General features: G+C 36.9%; 2 protein-coding genes across 2 annotated transcripts in view; both read right to left on the bottom strand.

Moving 5' to 3' along the window:
• The window catches only part of LOC107596569 (phytanoyl-CoA hydroxylase-interacting protein-like), a 27,794-nt gene extending 24,880 nt beyond the window's left edge, over window positions 1-2,914 (bottom strand). Inside the window, exon 1 of the mRNA XM_016287326.1 lies at window positions 2,652-2,914. Coding sequence (XP_016142812.1) covers window positions 2,652-2,760 — 109 coding nt within the window. The 5' untranslated portion in view covers window positions 2,761-2,914. The remainder of the gene's footprint in view (window positions 1-2,651) is intronic.
• An 8,314-nt stretch (window positions 2,915-11,228) lies between these two features.
• LOC107596591 (protein bicaudal C homolog 1-like) overlaps window positions 11,229-18,098 on the bottom strand; it is an 85,329-nt gene continuing 78,459 nt past the window's right edge. Inside the window, exons 19-22 of the mRNA XM_016287348.1 lie at window positions 17,804-17,957; window positions 16,975-17,132; window positions 16,103-16,202; window positions 11,229-11,851 (exon numbers count right to left, since the gene is read on the bottom strand). Of these exons, the coding sequence (XP_016142834.1) occupies window positions 11,721-11,851; window positions 16,103-16,202; window positions 16,975-17,132; window positions 17,804-17,957 (543 nt within the window). The 3' untranslated portion in view covers window positions 11,229-11,720. The remainder of the gene's footprint in view (window positions 11,852-16,102; window positions 16,203-16,974; window positions 17,133-17,803; window positions 17,958-18,098) is intronic.

Genomic DNA, 18,098 nt, shown 5'->3' with positions numbered 1-18,098 from the left:
AGAACTTGCACAATTGGTGGCTGACTAAATACTTTTTTGCCCCACTGTATATATATATATATATATATATATATATACACTGTATATATATATATAACTGCCATAAAATATGCTGATAGAGAAATGTCATTGGCTATTACTTTTATTATTATATTATTATTTCAGTGATAATGTGTGATTAAAAATATGTTGAAACTGAGTAAAAAACAAAACTATTCAAATAAGTATAATTCCAAATGTACACTGATAATGGCTGAAATAACAGTGCTTTATAGTTTAGATTTGGCTTAGGGTTAGTAACAATAAATAAATTGGCACTTTGCAAGGCTGTAACCATATATTTAGTATTGTGAGTAATAGTTTTATAATCAGCCACTAAAAAACCCACATCTGTTGACCACTGATCTGAATAATAATGGGAATCATTTCCTTACTGTGGTTCCCAGTGTCTATTGTGGATATAGCCATGAATCTGTGAGCCTTAATCCTTGGATCCTTGATAATCTTTTCCAATTAAATTATTAAAATTTTTTTGGAATAAGTCACTTCATAACTTTATAAAACTGGTTAACAATTCTTCTGAACTCTGGCACAGATGTCCATCATTATGCCAACACAAATGGAGAGGGGAGGTGAGTCGGAGTGTTGATATGGCACACTGAGATGTATAAAACTCAGAACAGAACGTACCCATTGTGACTCATTCATTTTCATCATATCTTCGTCTTGTTCCTTCTTGGCCCAAATCTGTGCAAATTATTAGCCAAGATCCATCAACCAATCAGATTTTGTGATTCTCTCCATGTGTTTAACATGTCTAGTGCAAACAGATGCATCCAAATAATATATATTCTGTTAAAAAGCCATATGAATGTACAACGTATTTACAGCACATTTCAAAAGCTTGCCTTTATCTGTCACTGTCCATATAAGAACATTAAAACAATAGAATCTAAATCAATAGAGTTGTGTGTCTACACCCATTATATCACTCAAAGGACCGTGACAGCGTCAATGCTACACTGCACGGACCGTGTCAATAAGAATGTTCTCTCTCTTTTTTCTCTCTCTCTCTCTGTCTTGTGACAGCATGGCTGAAGGGACTTCGAGTTCCTCTGCACAGTACTGGTATAGAATACAAGTCAGAGCTCTAAGGAAATTTCGTTCAGCTCACGCAAAGCATGTTCTTTGCTTTAGCTCTGATATACTGATGATAAACAAGTCTTCATATTCTGATTTGCCTCACCTCTTGTTAATTATATTAGTACTGATTATTAGTGGTTGACTTAGGGTTTTCAATGGCAAAGTTGATACAGTTTACTAGAGCAGGGTGTCAACATTGCAAATATGTACATAACATTTTTTTTTTCATTTACATTTGATGTTTACTCAAAATGTACTAAACGGCATTTGAAACCGAAAAACTAGATTGTGAAACTGACACACATCTGTCAGTTATAGTTATCAACTTAATGTATGCAAAAAATTTCAAAACGTCTGGATATCAGACAATTAATTGGCTTGGCCAAAAATCAAATACTTATGAAGTGATAAATATTCTGCCATTATGATACAGAAGGAAAAACATGGTAGGCAGTATGTTTCTGTTCTTTAATATGAAATGCTTTGTATTTTAAAAGTATGCTCCTCTGTTCCAGAGCAGCACGAGGCAAGAGAGCTTTCTCTGGAAAATCAATGACTAAGTATGCCTAGAAACGCACGCACTGGGATACACCCATGTAAATCCTGTACATAACCATTACTCATGAATTTAGTAGATACATAGTACGCGCAAAAGACAATGGGCAATACAGTGTCACCCAGATGAATCAGCATATTCAGAGTGTGGCTCGACTAAACATTTTGCTTTCATTAGAGAGTGAATTGCTCACTGGTCGTATAGCCTCAGATGCATGCAGCTGCAATCCGGTATTGTTTCAGTATGGTGCGCGCGCAATGACCGTGTCCATGGTGCTGAACGTTACGCGAGCATCATATTGAAACAAGCATTCAAGCGCATTGAATATTAATGCTCGGAGAGCATGCACCTCTTTCTGTGACCCAAAGGAAAATAATAGATTGCACCTAAGTGTGCATGCATGCGACTTAAAAGCATTTAATCGATACGGAATTATGTGATTTAGTTCATAAAAACGTCGTTTTACTATGAAGCACAGGACATGAGTCTTATGGTGGTGCATGAATTATAATAATCCCTCCTTGTCTAGAAAGCTCAAATTCAATGTTTTTTAAAGAAGAAACAACTAAGCAACCTCACGCGCAAATCTATAGCACGCACTTTCACGCACGCGCCGTAAATGCACGTTTTTCAAAAAGACAAAACTGCTATTCCGCACGTGAGTTGCGTGATTGCTTCTGCGTGCATTACAAAGATGTTTCCAAGTGAAAGCGCCAATGCAATGACACCAAACCAGCTGCAGCTAAATGCGAGAATAGCTGAGCAACCTCAGCCTATAGTATGCATCAGGAGCTTTAAAAGCGTGCGCCTTAAATGCATTTGCATTTTGAATTTGGCATGCGTTTAAATATTTCCCCGTCTTCAAATCTCAAACGCAATGGCAATGCTCCTCCACTCCAGTTCACCTGTCTGAGGACAAATTGATAATTTAGCAAAAGTGACACTTCTTTACCTTCTCTCTCACAAAGCTGGATGGCGTCCAGACTGAGATTCTTCATCATGTCCTCGCACGGGCTCGTGGGGCTGCTGACACTGTGTCCCACACGTGGAACCTCCATCATTGAGCCTCTAAATGAACGCTATTCCGCTAGTGAGAGTGACTGCAGTGCCGCTGGACAGATCTTCACTCCGTGCTCTCTCTGTCTCCCACGGGTTTCCACAGTGTGCTGCTGATGAGAGCCACGTCAGCACATCGTCACGGCCTCTCCATCAGAGCTGATCTCTCCTGCGACACGCACAGTCAAGGGCAAAGAGCAGTGACGCCTTCTACTGTAATTACACTCCATATTCATCTTAATTCGGTCACACACTTTATATCACAGCGCCACTATACTTGTTGTAAGTACTGTGAAATACTACTAAGCCATTATTAACATGCTGTTATTTTGTATAATTGTGATGGCACTGATGGACTTCACATCTGATATTCAGTACAATAGCATGATTATGAGTGTAAGATTGCTTTTATACAACAGTTCTATAAAGTAGTTAAAGTGAAAAGAAAAAAGAACTCGGCTTAATCATTTGTAGCATAAACACATTTTTAAGTTGATTACTCAAAAACTTGTTCCAACACGTTTCATAACTCAGTGTTGGATCCAGAACCAATCAGTCTGATCTATTTTAGTTCATATTAACAGCTAACATAACCCATGCTAAACGTTACTTACTTAACATAAATTCAATGCACATGCAATATCTAACTATTAACGGAATGATTAATTTTAGAGTCTATGTAGTGAGTTTTTTTTCATATAGTGATCTACAACCTATCCACGAGTACTACTCTTCAGCACAGTGGTAATCACAAAAACGTCAGCATAACAGAAAAAAATGTCAAACATAACAGCATTAAAAGGGCTGTCTTTCCCTTTACTAAAACACATAAAATAACACTTAATTTCAACATCTGTTCTCCTTCTCCAGTCAGTATGCAGACAGTATGCAAAGCATGCTGACAACAAGAAAACCACCACCCTGCACACATTTTTAAGTTGAATTGTGAGTTTATAACTTGCAGTTCTTTTATTCTCAGATATACGCGTTCATATCTCTCAATTGCACAAAAAAAAAATCTGAATTTGTGAGATGTACACTTGAAATTGCGAGAAAAAAAATCAGAGTTTTTATCTTGCAGAGAGAGAAAAGTCTGAGATAAAAATAATTTTGAACTTTTAGTTTTTAACATAATTTACACCAAAACCAAAATGAGTATTTATCAGGTCAAACGGAAAGCAAATTCACTCTTGTACTAAAGATGGTGCTGATTAACAAAATTTACTCTACACCTTTCTTAGGACTGTCAATTTGAATGCTTGACACGTGAGACTAAATATTTCAATCAATTAATAAATTTTCCTCATATTTCTCACTTTTTCTTCTCTGCATGAAACAAAACTATTTGGTCTTGGGGTGAATAGGCCTTACTGCATTAGGCATGTGTTGCTCCAAATTGAGAGATGTGGGAATTGTTTCCTCAGTAACTCAGACAACATTTCACAGATGCTGTCAATAGAGCTTGCTCACCCAGAACATTGTGTTATACATTAAATGGATATTTCACCCCAAAAATGAAAACTCTGTCATCATCCACTCACCCCTGATGCGCCAAGCCATGTATGTAACATAATCTCAAGCTGGAATCTAATACTGAAAGTATTATCTAAAGTGTTATCTTATGAACACAGTGGAAATCTACAAGTGTTTATTATGCTCCTGGGCACATGGTGAACACAGAACGGATTAACGCTGAATGAAAAGTGAATTAAATGTTTTGTTATGTAACAAGATTACAGTGCGTCTGCTTTCTTATTGTCCCGTGGGTATTCTGGTACACTTTGTCGACCAAATAAGTTTGAATCTAGTAAAGGAGAAGATAAACTGCTGGATCTCTCTCTCATATGCTACTCTCTGAATAACAAAAATGTATCACATTTATGGTTGTATTATAGTAAAATGAAGGTGCATGTCAAGACAGGTCAAGTCACCTTTATTTATGTAGCGCTTTATACAATACAGATTGTGTCAAAGCAGCTTTACAGTGTTAAACAGGAAAAACGTGCGCTGATAATGCAAGAGGACAATAGAAAAAAGTCAGTTTAATTATCAGTGAAAGTTATTTTTAATGGCATCCCGGATCGCGTTAAATGATTATATGTTTGTTTGGAGCATTTGACTCCAGATAGTGTACAGTAGCAGCAGCTACACTGCAGACTGTTTATATGAATAATATGGGGCAGTCATGGCCTAATGGTTAGACTCGGATTTGTAAGCCAAAGGTAGCGGGTTTGAGTCTTGGTACCGGCAGGGATTGTAGGTGGGTGGAGTGAATGTTCCACCTTCAATACCACGACTGAGGTGAGGCCCTTAAGCAAGACACCGAAAGCCCAACTGCAACATCAGCAAAAATGGCTGCCCACTGCTCTGGGTGTGTGTGTGTGTGTGCACTTGGATGGGTTAAATTCAGAGCACAAATTCCGAGTATCGGACACCATTCTTGGCGACACATCACTTTTATAATGTTTTCAAAACACATTGAATGAGAGGGCATTGATACATTTTAGCTACGTTAACCACTCATAACAGTAGCCGTTTACTGACAATTCTTAAAGGAGCCACCTCCTTAAAAATGAATAATTTCAGGCATAGGGGCAGAATCTATTTTAAATATGTGAAACATATTAAAATGTAACATATTAAAATAATGTGTAAAAAATCCACGTCGTGAGCCTTTTCAAATATTTGCCTTCAAGTTTACAGTGTACTGTATAGCTAAGTCATGTATGTGTAAAAACAACTGAGACCTACATAGCAAGAATGTTCCACTAATACATCTTAAAAAATTGCATGTGTTTTGAACTTTTATCAAATCTCAATTCACTATGCAGAGGAAACTATCAGCAAATTGTAGGTTGATTCATCTGAAGAGTGTAACAAGGTGCTTTCAGAACATTTCTGTCTGTTTGAGCATCCTGAAAAACACTGGCTCAACCAATGGCATACATCTGGGATGGGACTATTTGTTTAACCAATGGAAGACAGGGAGCGTTCGGCAGTAATTCAACAGTAATTCAAGCTAACTCAACGATTCTTGTGGCTCAGGGATTATGCACCTCTATTTTATTTTCTGTTCATTTCTATTTAACCTAAAGGAACAGTATTATCAATCTTGCAGTTTGTCCTTGGAGTTAACCTTGTAGTGGCAACATTAAAGATATGAGCATTTTATCCTAAAAGCATGAGGTTAAGGAATGCTTTTAAGTGTTAAAATTTCTAACTGCGCTCATAAAGTGTGAAACAAATTATGCACATGGTTAAGTAGTTCAATAGACTGTGCAATATCATGCCGGGATGAAGCAAAGTCACATGGTTGAATAGTCACACCTATAGATGCTTTTCATTCAGATCAAACAGAGAAGAAAACACATCTTAACTTGCATTTCTAGTGCCAGCTGAAGCAGGAGCAGTGTGTGGTGATGTAAAGCAGCTGGAGATACAGTAGAGCTGTCATCAACCGCTGAGAGGGCAGATAATTCAGTACCCCCACCCTGCTAACCATTAATAATCTGCCGGTAGGATCCTCCTCCCCCAGCAGCCCTACAAACCCATCCCCCTCTAAGCATCCCTCTATGAATATCTCAGCCTCTGTTTGTCCATTCTCAAAATTAAAGGTTGCACCGCAAAAAAATGATACATTTTATTTTCAGCAATACTTTTCATTAGTCATTTTATCAGCTCTTTGTGTTTTAGAAGTGCTGATGTTGCAACACAGGCTCATTGGAAAAATGTGCCTCTACCTATATTATGACAAAACTCCAAAAATGTACCTATTCATGCAGATCACTGCCGTTTCCAGCTGAAATGAACAGCAGTAGCAGTAAAACACCAACAAATTGTATTTATTTTCACATAAATTATGATTACGGGGCAGGTTTTCAAGTAAAAAGCACTTTTTTTTTTCATGCAGCTTCTTGCACATTATGACCTCAACCCAGCTAATAAAAATATAGTCTAAGATTGTTCCGTTAATGTTCCCTTTAAGTTATGAAAACGTTATTTCTGAATGTTCTCTGAACATTCAAAATGCCCAGTTTTTTTTTTTTTTAATCTTAAGGGAAATTTTCATTTTATAGTTCTCAGTACGTCTTGAAACAAACAGTAACATAAAAAAAAGAAAATTTTAAATAAAAAATAAAATGTTCCATAAACAATGATATAAATAACATTTCTGTGCTATGAGAACATTATTAAAGACCAGCTAACTCAGAACGAACATGCTATTGACATTAATGTAAGAACATTTGTTCATAACTTCCAGAAGGTGCCAAAGTTGTGACAATGTTTCTGGTTAACTGGGAAAAAACTTTTGACCATAGCGCATGATTAGTTTGAACTAATGTTGAATATTATTTGAACTAATATCACATTACAAGATCTATACTCATTCTTATCAGCCCTATATTCAAATGTATTTCTTCTGGTCACATGGTAAGGCTAAATATCTTGTAGTGTATTCACTATGCTGTATCTTCATCTACTGCCAAATGTGAGGGGAAGATGGCAGATGGCAAGACTTTATTATGCAGAAGAAAAAAACAACCACATGGAGTGGCAGAGCCAGATACAGTAACAAAACAGCCTGGATGTATAAAGCAATGTATTCGTGATCAGAGAGGTTTAAATGAGGTGTGCGTATACCCACATACTCACGCTGACTATGGTGAAGGGGAGTGATTATGTAGCAGAGCTGTAATGGTAATCTGTGCTGCAGTGAGGGGTTGTGCCGCCGCAGACAGAGGACACACATGCATTTCTGACCTACTCTTTCCTGCTGTAAAATTACACAGCAGTAAATGGGCTGAGGGCTTTTGCTGAAGCATGCTAGCACTTACAGTGATGGAGGCCACACTCTCAAAACATGCTGACATATGCCATGGGTTTGTGATTCATATTTTAATCATGGGGTGTAATGTATCCAAGCTGACCCAGTCATTCATAATTCCAAACAAAAACCCAACATGCTGTACTTTAGAGCCTTCTCTTTAAGTGCATTGCTCATGTAATCAGAAATGCTTAGTTTGGGATTCCCTCAAGCTGGCATGGATTTGACATATTAATCATGTTCTCCAGCAGGATTTGAGAATTTTGTTTCGAATATTTTGCGCTTCAGATTTCATATGATCAGTGTCACTAATTTGCTTATTTGAGTAGAAACAGAACAGAATCTTTTATATTTATTGATATATTTTGTCAACATTTCTTTCATTTGGTACAGGGCTGGTATAGTTAGCTAAAACTAAAACAAAAAAAGTTCATTACTTAAAATAAATGTTAACTGGAGAAAAAAAAACGTATACTTATTATATTTCAGACACCTATAATACCAAAATGACACTTAGTGGGGTAAGTTGTCACATTGGAAACCTTTACTGTAGCCCGGTCTTCCATATGACTGAAACCACTTGAATGACATACTGTACCTTTCATGGTAGATTTGACATTTTCCTAATAGAAAATTACCTTCACAAAGCTTTAAATGATTTGTTTGTATTGCCACCGGGAGTAAAGCACAGTTGATTATAACTTATTTTACTGACATTTAAAGTCTGCAATGTTTGTGGCTAAATTAATCAGGACAAGGATTTAATGGTTAAAAAAAAGAATGACAAAAATACAGCTTATTGGTGTTGATTTTCCATAATCTGCAGTAGGATTTTCTCCTTTCTGTTTTGTCCAGCTTTGCGTGTGTCTGAGAGACAGCGGTTTGGGGTCCGTTACATAACGGGGAATATTTCACAGTGATCGTACATCCCATAAACAGATCAGATCACCTCACACGACCTGTCTTCAGTCAACGCATGAAGGTCAGTGTCAGACGAGGTGAAATGTTTTAGTCCGGTTCTCTATTGATGTTTAAATCTTAAATGATTGTTATGTTGGTAACTAAGGGATGCACTAAAGCTTCTGAATGTAAATAGGGCGCATGAGCAGAATGCAAAACAGAGGCAAAACACATGTGAAAAGATGATGAATGAGATCCAGATATATCATGTTCATATATATGTTCAATATAGACTATAATATAATGAAAATATTACGTATGCTCTGAGGTAATCTATTATTTAGAATAATGGGCTTAAGGGCCTCACCTCAGTTGTGGTACATGCTAATCTCATGTGACAGAAAGAAAATATAAATGAAATAAAGCCATCAGAATAAGTTCCGACACTAACAAAAAGTAAAACGTATTGGCTGATGCAGATAATTAATAATGCAAAATATTGCGGACCAGTAGTTTAAAGTCAAATTTGATCAAATTCATGCCTTGGCGCCCCTTGTTGGAGAACAATCTACAGTAATGCATTTACATTGAAAAAGGCATAAAACACAGAACTCATTAAAACTTACAGAAATATAGAGAATTTATTATGTTGTAAAAAATAACACAACAAGAATAAAAATTCGATTATTCTCAATTTTTATGTGAAACCCAAAAACTGATCCAAGACCAAAAATCGTACTGGTGTAACTCTTCTTACTCCTATTTATAATGAGCATATGTGAGAAACATAATGTGAATTAATAATCATGAATAATAGATTAAATCACCTGAAAATAACAAATGTAAAAATTCAAAAGTGGTGCATAAGATGGCCTTTCAAATGAAGGCGGTCTTCTCAGCTTCTCAAAAGAATATATATACATTGACACAATGTGGTCCAGCTAAATTAATAAATAACTCCCTTTCATTCATGTTTGTATCTGTTTATGAAAAGATGTCTGGATGTTGCAGAGTTCATTCTGGTGTTATTTAGTTTTGTTGTGGTGAAATAAACACATTTCATCCTCCCAACAACCCTTGGACACTCTCTTCACATTGTATCCACGATCCAGACAATGTGGCGAGATTCAAACGCTGGAATGCGAGCTTGCCAGAGGAAAATGAAATTGTTTTCTTCTTGTTCCAGCCACAAGCTGTCCTGTTCCATATCCACTCCAGGCCTGACTTGCAGTAAGTTCAGAGATAATCCAGAAAAAACTAAATCAAGCAAAATAGTTACACCCAGTTTTTTTAGACTATACTTCTTTATTCTGTTCCTTACAGATTCATATCTGCTTATGACATAAAAACAGATAAAAAGAACATCCATTTCCCAAAAGTCCATGTATGTGTGTGTGTGTGTGCTTAAGCACAGGATTTCACTGAGATCCCTACTGTAATCAGTCAGAGCCTCATAAGCTCTGATTGGGTGCGGTTCATCTCAAAGCACATTTTACACTAGTCTTTCTCCTCTACTGCCATTACATCTAGTTTAGTCAGACATTTACAGAAGTTGATGTCACTAATGAGGGAAATGGATCATTATGTAACAAGCATGCGATTTTAAATACACAAAGCAACTAAATGTCATGCCCAAAAATGAAAATTCGTTCATCATTTACCCTCATGTCTTTCTAAACCTGTATGAGTTTCTTTCTTCTGTTGAGCACAAAAGATGTTGGTACCTATAAACAGCTGACGGTAGCCATTGACCTCCATAGTATTTTTTCCATTACTATGGAAGTCAGTGGCTACCAGCAACTTTTTGAACATTCTTCGAAATATCTTCTTTTGTGCACAACAGACGAAAGAAACTCACACAGGTTTGGAACAATTTAATGGTGAGTAAATGATGACTGATTTTTAATTTTTGGGTGAACTATAACCTTTAAATGTCATTGTACAAACAGTAGTGGAATAAGATGGAAAAGGTTTGCATACGCTTTATTCTTTCATAACACCTTCAACTTGTAAAGAACATTCAGCGATACCACATTTATGGCAGTTATACAAATTCATCACCAAAGAACATTACAATGGAGTATATTACAAAATCTGCGCCACGCTCACAGATTTTAAAAGTCATTCCCAAGGCACTGGCCAATTAACACATTACTTTGGTCGCGTGCAGGAGAAAAGCCATGAACGGGTCTGAGAAGAATTCCAAGGCTTTACAAAAAAGCTCGGTTTGGGGAGTGAGGTCTGTGAAGGTTTGTGGTCTGTGGCATTCAGGAAGGTGGTTGAAACAGAGCTGGTGTAATTTGCACTTCTGTCAGTGGCTAAACTGAGGCACTATTGAGAAAGCTACTACTGACAGGCCGACGCTACCCTGTTGAAAAAACCAGCATATGCTGGTTAGGTATGTTTTGACGCTGGGATGCTGGTTTAAGCTGGTCCTTTGCTGGTTTATGCTGGTCCTTTGCTGGTTTATGCTGGTCCTTTTTTGAGTGAGGTCTGTGAAGGTTTGTGGTCTGTGGCATTCAGGAAGGTGGTTGAAACAGAGCTGGTGTAATTTGCACTTCTGTCAGTGGCTAAACTGAGGCACTATTGAGAAAGCTACTACTGACAGGCCGACGCTACCCTGTTGAAAAAACCAGCATATGCTGGTTAGGTATGTTTTGACGCTGGGATGCTGGTTTAAGCTGGTCCTTTGCTGGTTTATGCTGGTCCTTTGCTGGTTTATGCTGGTCTTTTTGTGTAATATGCCGTCTACTCTGACTAAGATCCATAAGTAATAACAACAGGCTGGTGATTTCACTGTGGGATGAGATAAGCTTCCCTTATGGATATTTTGTGCAGAACACTTTGGCTTGATATCCATTTAAGTGCTTTAGATAAAATCCATGCACGTCTAGTCAGGCAAATCTGCCCATGGACAAAATATTTAGCATTTTTTAAAGTGCAAAGAATTAGTATGTCGAAGCCTAAGATGAGCATATAAATAAAATCTGCCTGCTCCATATACAAGCACAGTGCAGGAGCTCCAATGATCCTTCACTACATTTCCTTCATTGTAACACGAGTACCATATTGCATATAATATTCAACAGTTCTTTGACCCTTAACCTCTGATCCATGGACTTTGTTTATTTGGCACAGATTCAGAAGGTCCGGGTTTTGGTCCAGTACTGTATATCAGGTTGGAGTTGGGAATGGGAATTTGTGCAGTTTCAGGCTGTCCGTTGATGCATTGGCATGGGCTCACCAGCGCCCACTCACACTGACAATGTCTGTGTGGAACTGGCGTGGCAGTCGACCGCTGGCGCCCCCTTCTAGGAATGATGAGCGGATGTTGGGCGGCTCAAAGAGCTTCGTTCGGTTCTTGTTCAGCTCTGTCAAAACAAAAAGAGGGCTTAAATATCGCATACATTCATGTTAACATCACAGTAAAATGGAAGTAGTGAAAGATCTCTTCTTTCATATTGCGAATTTTTAAAATACGAAACAAATGCATGTATGAATCAACTGCTCCTTATCTAAGATTATACCAAACTACTGGTATTGATTTGGAAACCTGAAAACTTCCATCGAGTTAGCAGTTCCATCACCCTGAAATCAGTGGATATTTTGAAGCTCAAGATATCTTCCATGTTCTACGACATAAAATGCATCAGTCCCCCTTGTGATTTTTGTACCTTTTTTTTGTTACTTTTTCTTGAAAAAGGCGGTTGCTAACAAGTGGCTAAATGGGACTAAAGAGGTTGTCAGGGACATAAATGTCTCATGCCAAACTCATCTTCTCACTAGTCTACTTTTACAGCCTCACTGGGGTAAAAGTAGAAAATGTTTTTAAATAAAGACTAAAAGAGTTGTTTTAAGCTTAATGGTGGTTACGCTGAAGTCATGTGACGGTGGTGTAGATCATTTATAGCCTACATTTAACTTTTTACCTCTGGTATTGTATTTAGGCTTCAAAAATTAATAAAAGTTGTGTTAATTTGAGGATCTCATCATGATGAAAAAAATGTGTTCGAATAATAAAAGTTGGACAAAAATTCATCACGAAGATGTCTATTTGACGAAGGGCTGTCAAAATTGCTGAAAAACTAAATTCGAATTTTGTACTTAAACATGATCTGAATTATATTCAAATTTAAAATGCATAATTTCAGTTAGGGTGAAGAAAAGCTTTTGGCTTTTCTCCTGAGGCCACAAGAGGGCGCATCAAGCAAAATATTACTAATGCACGTTTATTCAAAGCATAAGATAACATGACTATCTGTGAAAAAAGTGCATGATGTTTAAAATAATGTTTATAAACCAATTATAATTAAGTTGCTTAAACAACTATAAACAAAACAGCATCATGTATGTATGCATAGTTTAATACAAAGGGCGGAAAACCAATCACACAGAGTACATTTTTCGTTTAAAATCATGAGTTGCAGTGGGATGGGGGAAAAAAACCCGCCATAAAGTCTCGAGATGTTTTTTTTCAAAGTTGAAATTGCATTAATTTTACATGGCTTTCTAAACATGCGGCTCTTTTGTGCGAGATGCGAGTGCAACGCTGATAGATGTCCCTCTAGACAATGCGCGAAATATGCGTTCTGTGTGAACGGCTTGGTTTCAGTTTTGATGTAAACAAGCTCTTCTCCGCATTGTTGTTCTCTTTTTCCTCAATATTTTAATGAGCAACGCAGCAGCGCCGCATCTAGTGGCTTCAACTGGATATGCTAACAAAAACATTATAATGCAACGACACTTACATCATCATCACATCTCGTGCGCCACTGATAAGGCTGCCTCCTTAACACACACCTAAAATTCGAATGCAACGTTTTTGCATTCGAATGTGGATTTTTATTTTAAATTTGACGAATATTCGAAATTCGTATTTGATGTCTGCATTTACATCTGCAAGACGTATTTTTTTGTGTTTGCTCATCTGCAATACGTCTTTAGGACATTTCCTATCAGATGTCAAACAGACGTTTAGAAGATGTCTTTCAGATGTTTATGATTTAGAATGTATGTAAAACTGACATCTTAAAGACGTCTATCAGATGTTTGTACACAGCAGATGCTTTCCTGATGAAGCGATCTTTAACAGACCTCTAGCAGACGTACGTGTGCTATCTGGGAAGCGGATACAACATAAAAATACACAATACATACAAATATTGGGTATAGCAATGCATTTTAAAATATTTTTCTTTTTAAATCAATACTTTTCAGTAAAGAATGGATGAAATGTCAACATTTTTCTCCTCTCATTTGGATTTTTTCACTCAGCTTGTTGCATTCTCCTGCAGTGTGCCTTAAAAATTGGTCTAAATAAGGTATACTGCCTTAAAATGCTGCCTATGTTGACAGCTCACTAGTTTTTTGACAGCTCAGTCTCAGTCTAGGTGGCATTGACAATTCAAATCTTCCCTTTTCCTTCTGTAGAGAACAAAAGGAGGACATTTCTCTCTCTGGGACCAAACTTGCATCAGCCCAGATTACAGTAAATTGTGTCCGAGGTCAGTCAGAGACATAAACACAGGCCTGCGGTCATTCCCTGCCTTCCTCATACCTCTACTCTTAGAATCCCATCCGCACCATAATTTCATTTTTAACAGTGAAAGGTCAACATCAACCTCAGGCATTGTGTTTTATTCTCCAACCACAGGGCTGATAAAACCGGAACAATGTTTTTGCTTTAGTAAATATCCTTGCCAGACTGCAGGAAGTCATTATGGTTATCGAGCAGTGGGTGGTCGAAATATATCACAGATGTTTGAGACGTCTAATGGCAAAGTTGTCACTTCCACTTGCTGTCATGTGGACAGTCAGTCAACCCTGGCTGGTTATGTAAGTGAAAAGCCAAATCCAATTTCATCTCGAACACCTCAATAAATCATAATCATAATCCCAAAACCCTGCAGCTGTCCAAATTACTCAAAGCTATTAAAAAGGAAAATCTTGCATGGCATGTTGTGTCCATCTGCTATCACGTTTATTGTTCTGTTGGTTGGTATCAAGTTGATATTAATCTTTCTTAAAGAAATGTAACAAGACCAGTCTTTCTGCAGTAAATAGTGACTCAGTTTGGTACCTGAGGGGTGTCTGACTGACGGGTGGCTGTTTTCCAATAATCACATTTGTGTGGGTTTTCTGTGGAAAGTGCTTACAGTAACACAGTTCTGCGCATGAACAGTCAAATGAACTTCTTGGTATTATTGCACAGTACATCTTCAGTGAATGTACAACAACAATATCAGATCTGTGCATTAGGATCAACCTAACAGACCTGCCGCCTGTCTATTATTATCATTAATATTAACCAAACAACCATATCAATAAAAAATACATTTTAATGAACTTCTTTAATTGCCTACTCTTTATATGAAAAAAATAAACAACTTAAAAAACTTAAAAAGCAACTTGCAAAATAATTAAGAAAAACTTGAAAATGACATGCCAGTTTGAATGTTATTTGTTAACTTAAATAAGTAATAATAATAATAATAAATCTGGCTGCCTGTTTTTGATCCTGTCAGTAACATGCTTGTCTCAGTGATTAAGACACGCTGGAATAATTGCAGAAATAAGTGTAATTGAAAAAAATTTACAAATTGCGTTAACTATTAATTTTCTTATTTATTAAGAAAATGAATGCACAAAAAATGAAAGACATGATATCAAGACAGAAACATCACTATATTATTATATAAAACACACTATATTAATGGCACAGCTTAATATGACATTTATTATAATGGGTAAATGTAAACTTTGTTTTAAGTTCATGCAAATTAAACATTATAATATATATTTTTAAATGATTTTTACATTCACATTTTACTGTAATGTTTTATGGCTATATTTACTCTTTTTATCCCCAGAAATTGATTAAAATATATGTGGGCGCATCAGTTTTGAGTTTTGGTATCGGTGATACTTGACTTTATTCATATTTCACACTAGAAAAATATATTAAATATACAGTCTTTATATTGTTTTAACATTCATTTGGCGATTCAGTGGCAAACTATAATTATGATTACAAATTGTAATGTTAGGTGTGACTAATCAGGATTTACTACAGAAAAATCTAGCGTAGCGTTAGTTCTGGCAGGTCACGTTAGTCAAGCTCGTATCAGCTGACTCTCAGCTGATCCCCATCTACCTATGGGAATACGACAACTTTCTAAGCATTCATTTACAAGGTCCCTCAGTATTATCATCAGTTTTCGCATTGCTCAATAGCTAATTACCCTCCTCCATCCCCAACTCCTCCTCTGTCAGTCAGGATTCAGCCTTCTGATACTCCTTTGAATCAGACTAATTCTAAAATGTGTACATAACATTATTGAACTTTAATGATATCTGCATTACATTTATGTTGGTTCTGTTCGGTTTACCCTGGGGGGGTTATCGCTGCTCTCCCTGCTCTCATCCATGCTAGGCAGCATGGATACGCAGGGAGTTCTTGCCCAGAAGAGAACCATAACGCCAATCCAAACTGTATACTAATTGTCAATCATCTTTGACGATAGTGGTCCTGACAGAAATGTCATTAATACATCAATTTGATCGATTGATGGCACCTATATAATACTATTGTGTTAACCCTAGTAGTTTGGAAGGGAACTGACCTGAGATGGCCAGCAGCATTTTCCTGCGGGCTCCGAATGTAGTAATGCCGAGCTCTTTCAGGTCCTGATCGGTCAGTGTGAGGAATGTCTGAAGGTCAATCTGAGAAACAGACACAAACTGTATTTTTAGTTTGGACTTAAATTTTTGTGGGGAGAAAGAGGAACAATGAGATAACGCATGACAGTCCAGAATCAAACCTGCGTCTAAGTGCATGTGCACTGACCACTGCACCACGGCTCTCTCTCTAACTTTCCGATGATATGTTTACAAGATAAAAGCCAGAACCAAATTTTAGACTCCACAATGTTATCTCTGGCATCTTGCAATACAGGACTTGGCATAATGTGTGAATTGCAGATCTTAGTTTTTGGCTATTCTGAGGGTTTCAGTTCTGTGCTGGAAGTTGCGTCATTGTAACCTTAGGCCAGTTTGGCAGCATACATGCCAGCGAGATAGAGCTGTCACACTGACAGTGCTCCACACAGAAAATAAAGTTAATCATTAAGAATTGTTACAGACATGACTGTCCAATAGTATATATGTGAAATGGAAAATGTACATCCAAGTTTTTCAGACTCATTAATCTGTGGAACTTGCATCAAGTCAAATGTGTTTATTCAAAAAATGAGTTAGCTGTTCACTCCAGTATTTCATGTTGCTTCATAAAAGCCTATTATGCCAAAGTGCATTTTCAACATGTTTTCTACTGAGTTCTGCGCACTAAAACATGTGCAGCTAAAATAGGTTAAGTGCTGAAAGACCAAAGACATAAAAACAACCTCCCAGTGACAGAAATCATCTAAAATCATTTACATGTTCTCATTTCAAACAGCAACACTAATAGAGAAGATATCGGCAGCTCTGTTTGTACCTCCTGCTGTTGGAAGACGTCGGTATATTTCCCGAGGCCAAGTTTACTGAAGAGCTCAGGCAGATCTGATCCTTTGAAAGATGTGTTGAGATTACAGCCATTAGTTCCCGTCACCGACGAGATGCAGTCCATGTAGTTACTGCTGCTTAGGTAGTGCTCTAATACAAAAAAAACATACAAAACATGGTTACCAGGTTATCAAACTTTACACTTAAACCAGTGAGCTGCCTTCCTAAACAGCATTTTTAAGGCTTCACAGATACTTTGGTGTGGCCAAACTGCACTCATTCATCTTTTTTGTGAAAAAGAAGTGTACTTATGAGTTTTAGATAATAGTGTAATAAAAGTAGTGTACTTAATATTTTTAAAAACTGCACTTGCAGATATTATAATATTAATTAAATAAAAGGCCGCTTAAGTACTAGAGTACTGTAGAACACACTTAAACATTTAAAAAGTGCACTTTGTAATAATGTCAAATGAAAAGTTTTACTTTTTAAGTGCATTTTAAATAATTGTTTTAGTATTTTTTGTGGTACTTTACAGCACACTCATTTTGACATGAAAAGCACAAGTAAAATACTTGATTTCAACTGCATTTTAATTTTATTTTAACTGTAGTGTTGTTTAATATTACATTTAAAGTAAATATATTTTAAATGTACTAAATTGCAACTTCATCATTACAAATGACATGCAAGATTCAATAGAAATTAGATAAAGTTTTAGTCTACCATATAGTAAATGCTTGTTAGTAGATTTGTCAGTACTCATATTTCAGAGTCAATATAATATATCACAGCTCAGTCATGCTGACTGAAGAGCACACCTGTTTTGTTCTGCTTTCTTTTTGGGCTGATGGGAGAGGGAAAGTCGCTGTGTGCTGGGAGCCCGCTCCCATTCCTTTCCCTCCAGTTATCCGAGTCACTGCCACTGGCCACCCCCTCTCTACTGTTGGAGCGGGACAAGGCTAGAGGCGACCCCTTATCACATATCAAAACACATATCATATTAAGTTTATTCCACTAAAATCATGCAGTGATGCATTAATAAAAAAATAATAATAACAAGCATATAGGCATTGCCAGAGCTAATCATCTTCAGTGAGAACACTGCAACACATT

The sequence above is a fragment of the Sinocyclocheilus grahami genome, unplaced genomic scaffold (genome assembly GCF_001515645.1).
Source record: "Sinocyclocheilus grahami isolate Dianchi unplaced genomic scaffold, SAMN03320097.WGS_v1.1 scaffold221.1, whole genome shotgun sequence".
Taxonomy (NCBI): Eukaryota; Metazoa; Chordata; class Actinopteri; order Cypriniformes; family Cyprinidae; genus Sinocyclocheilus; species Sinocyclocheilus grahami.
This window is presented reverse-complemented; position numbering and strand designations above follow the sequence as displayed.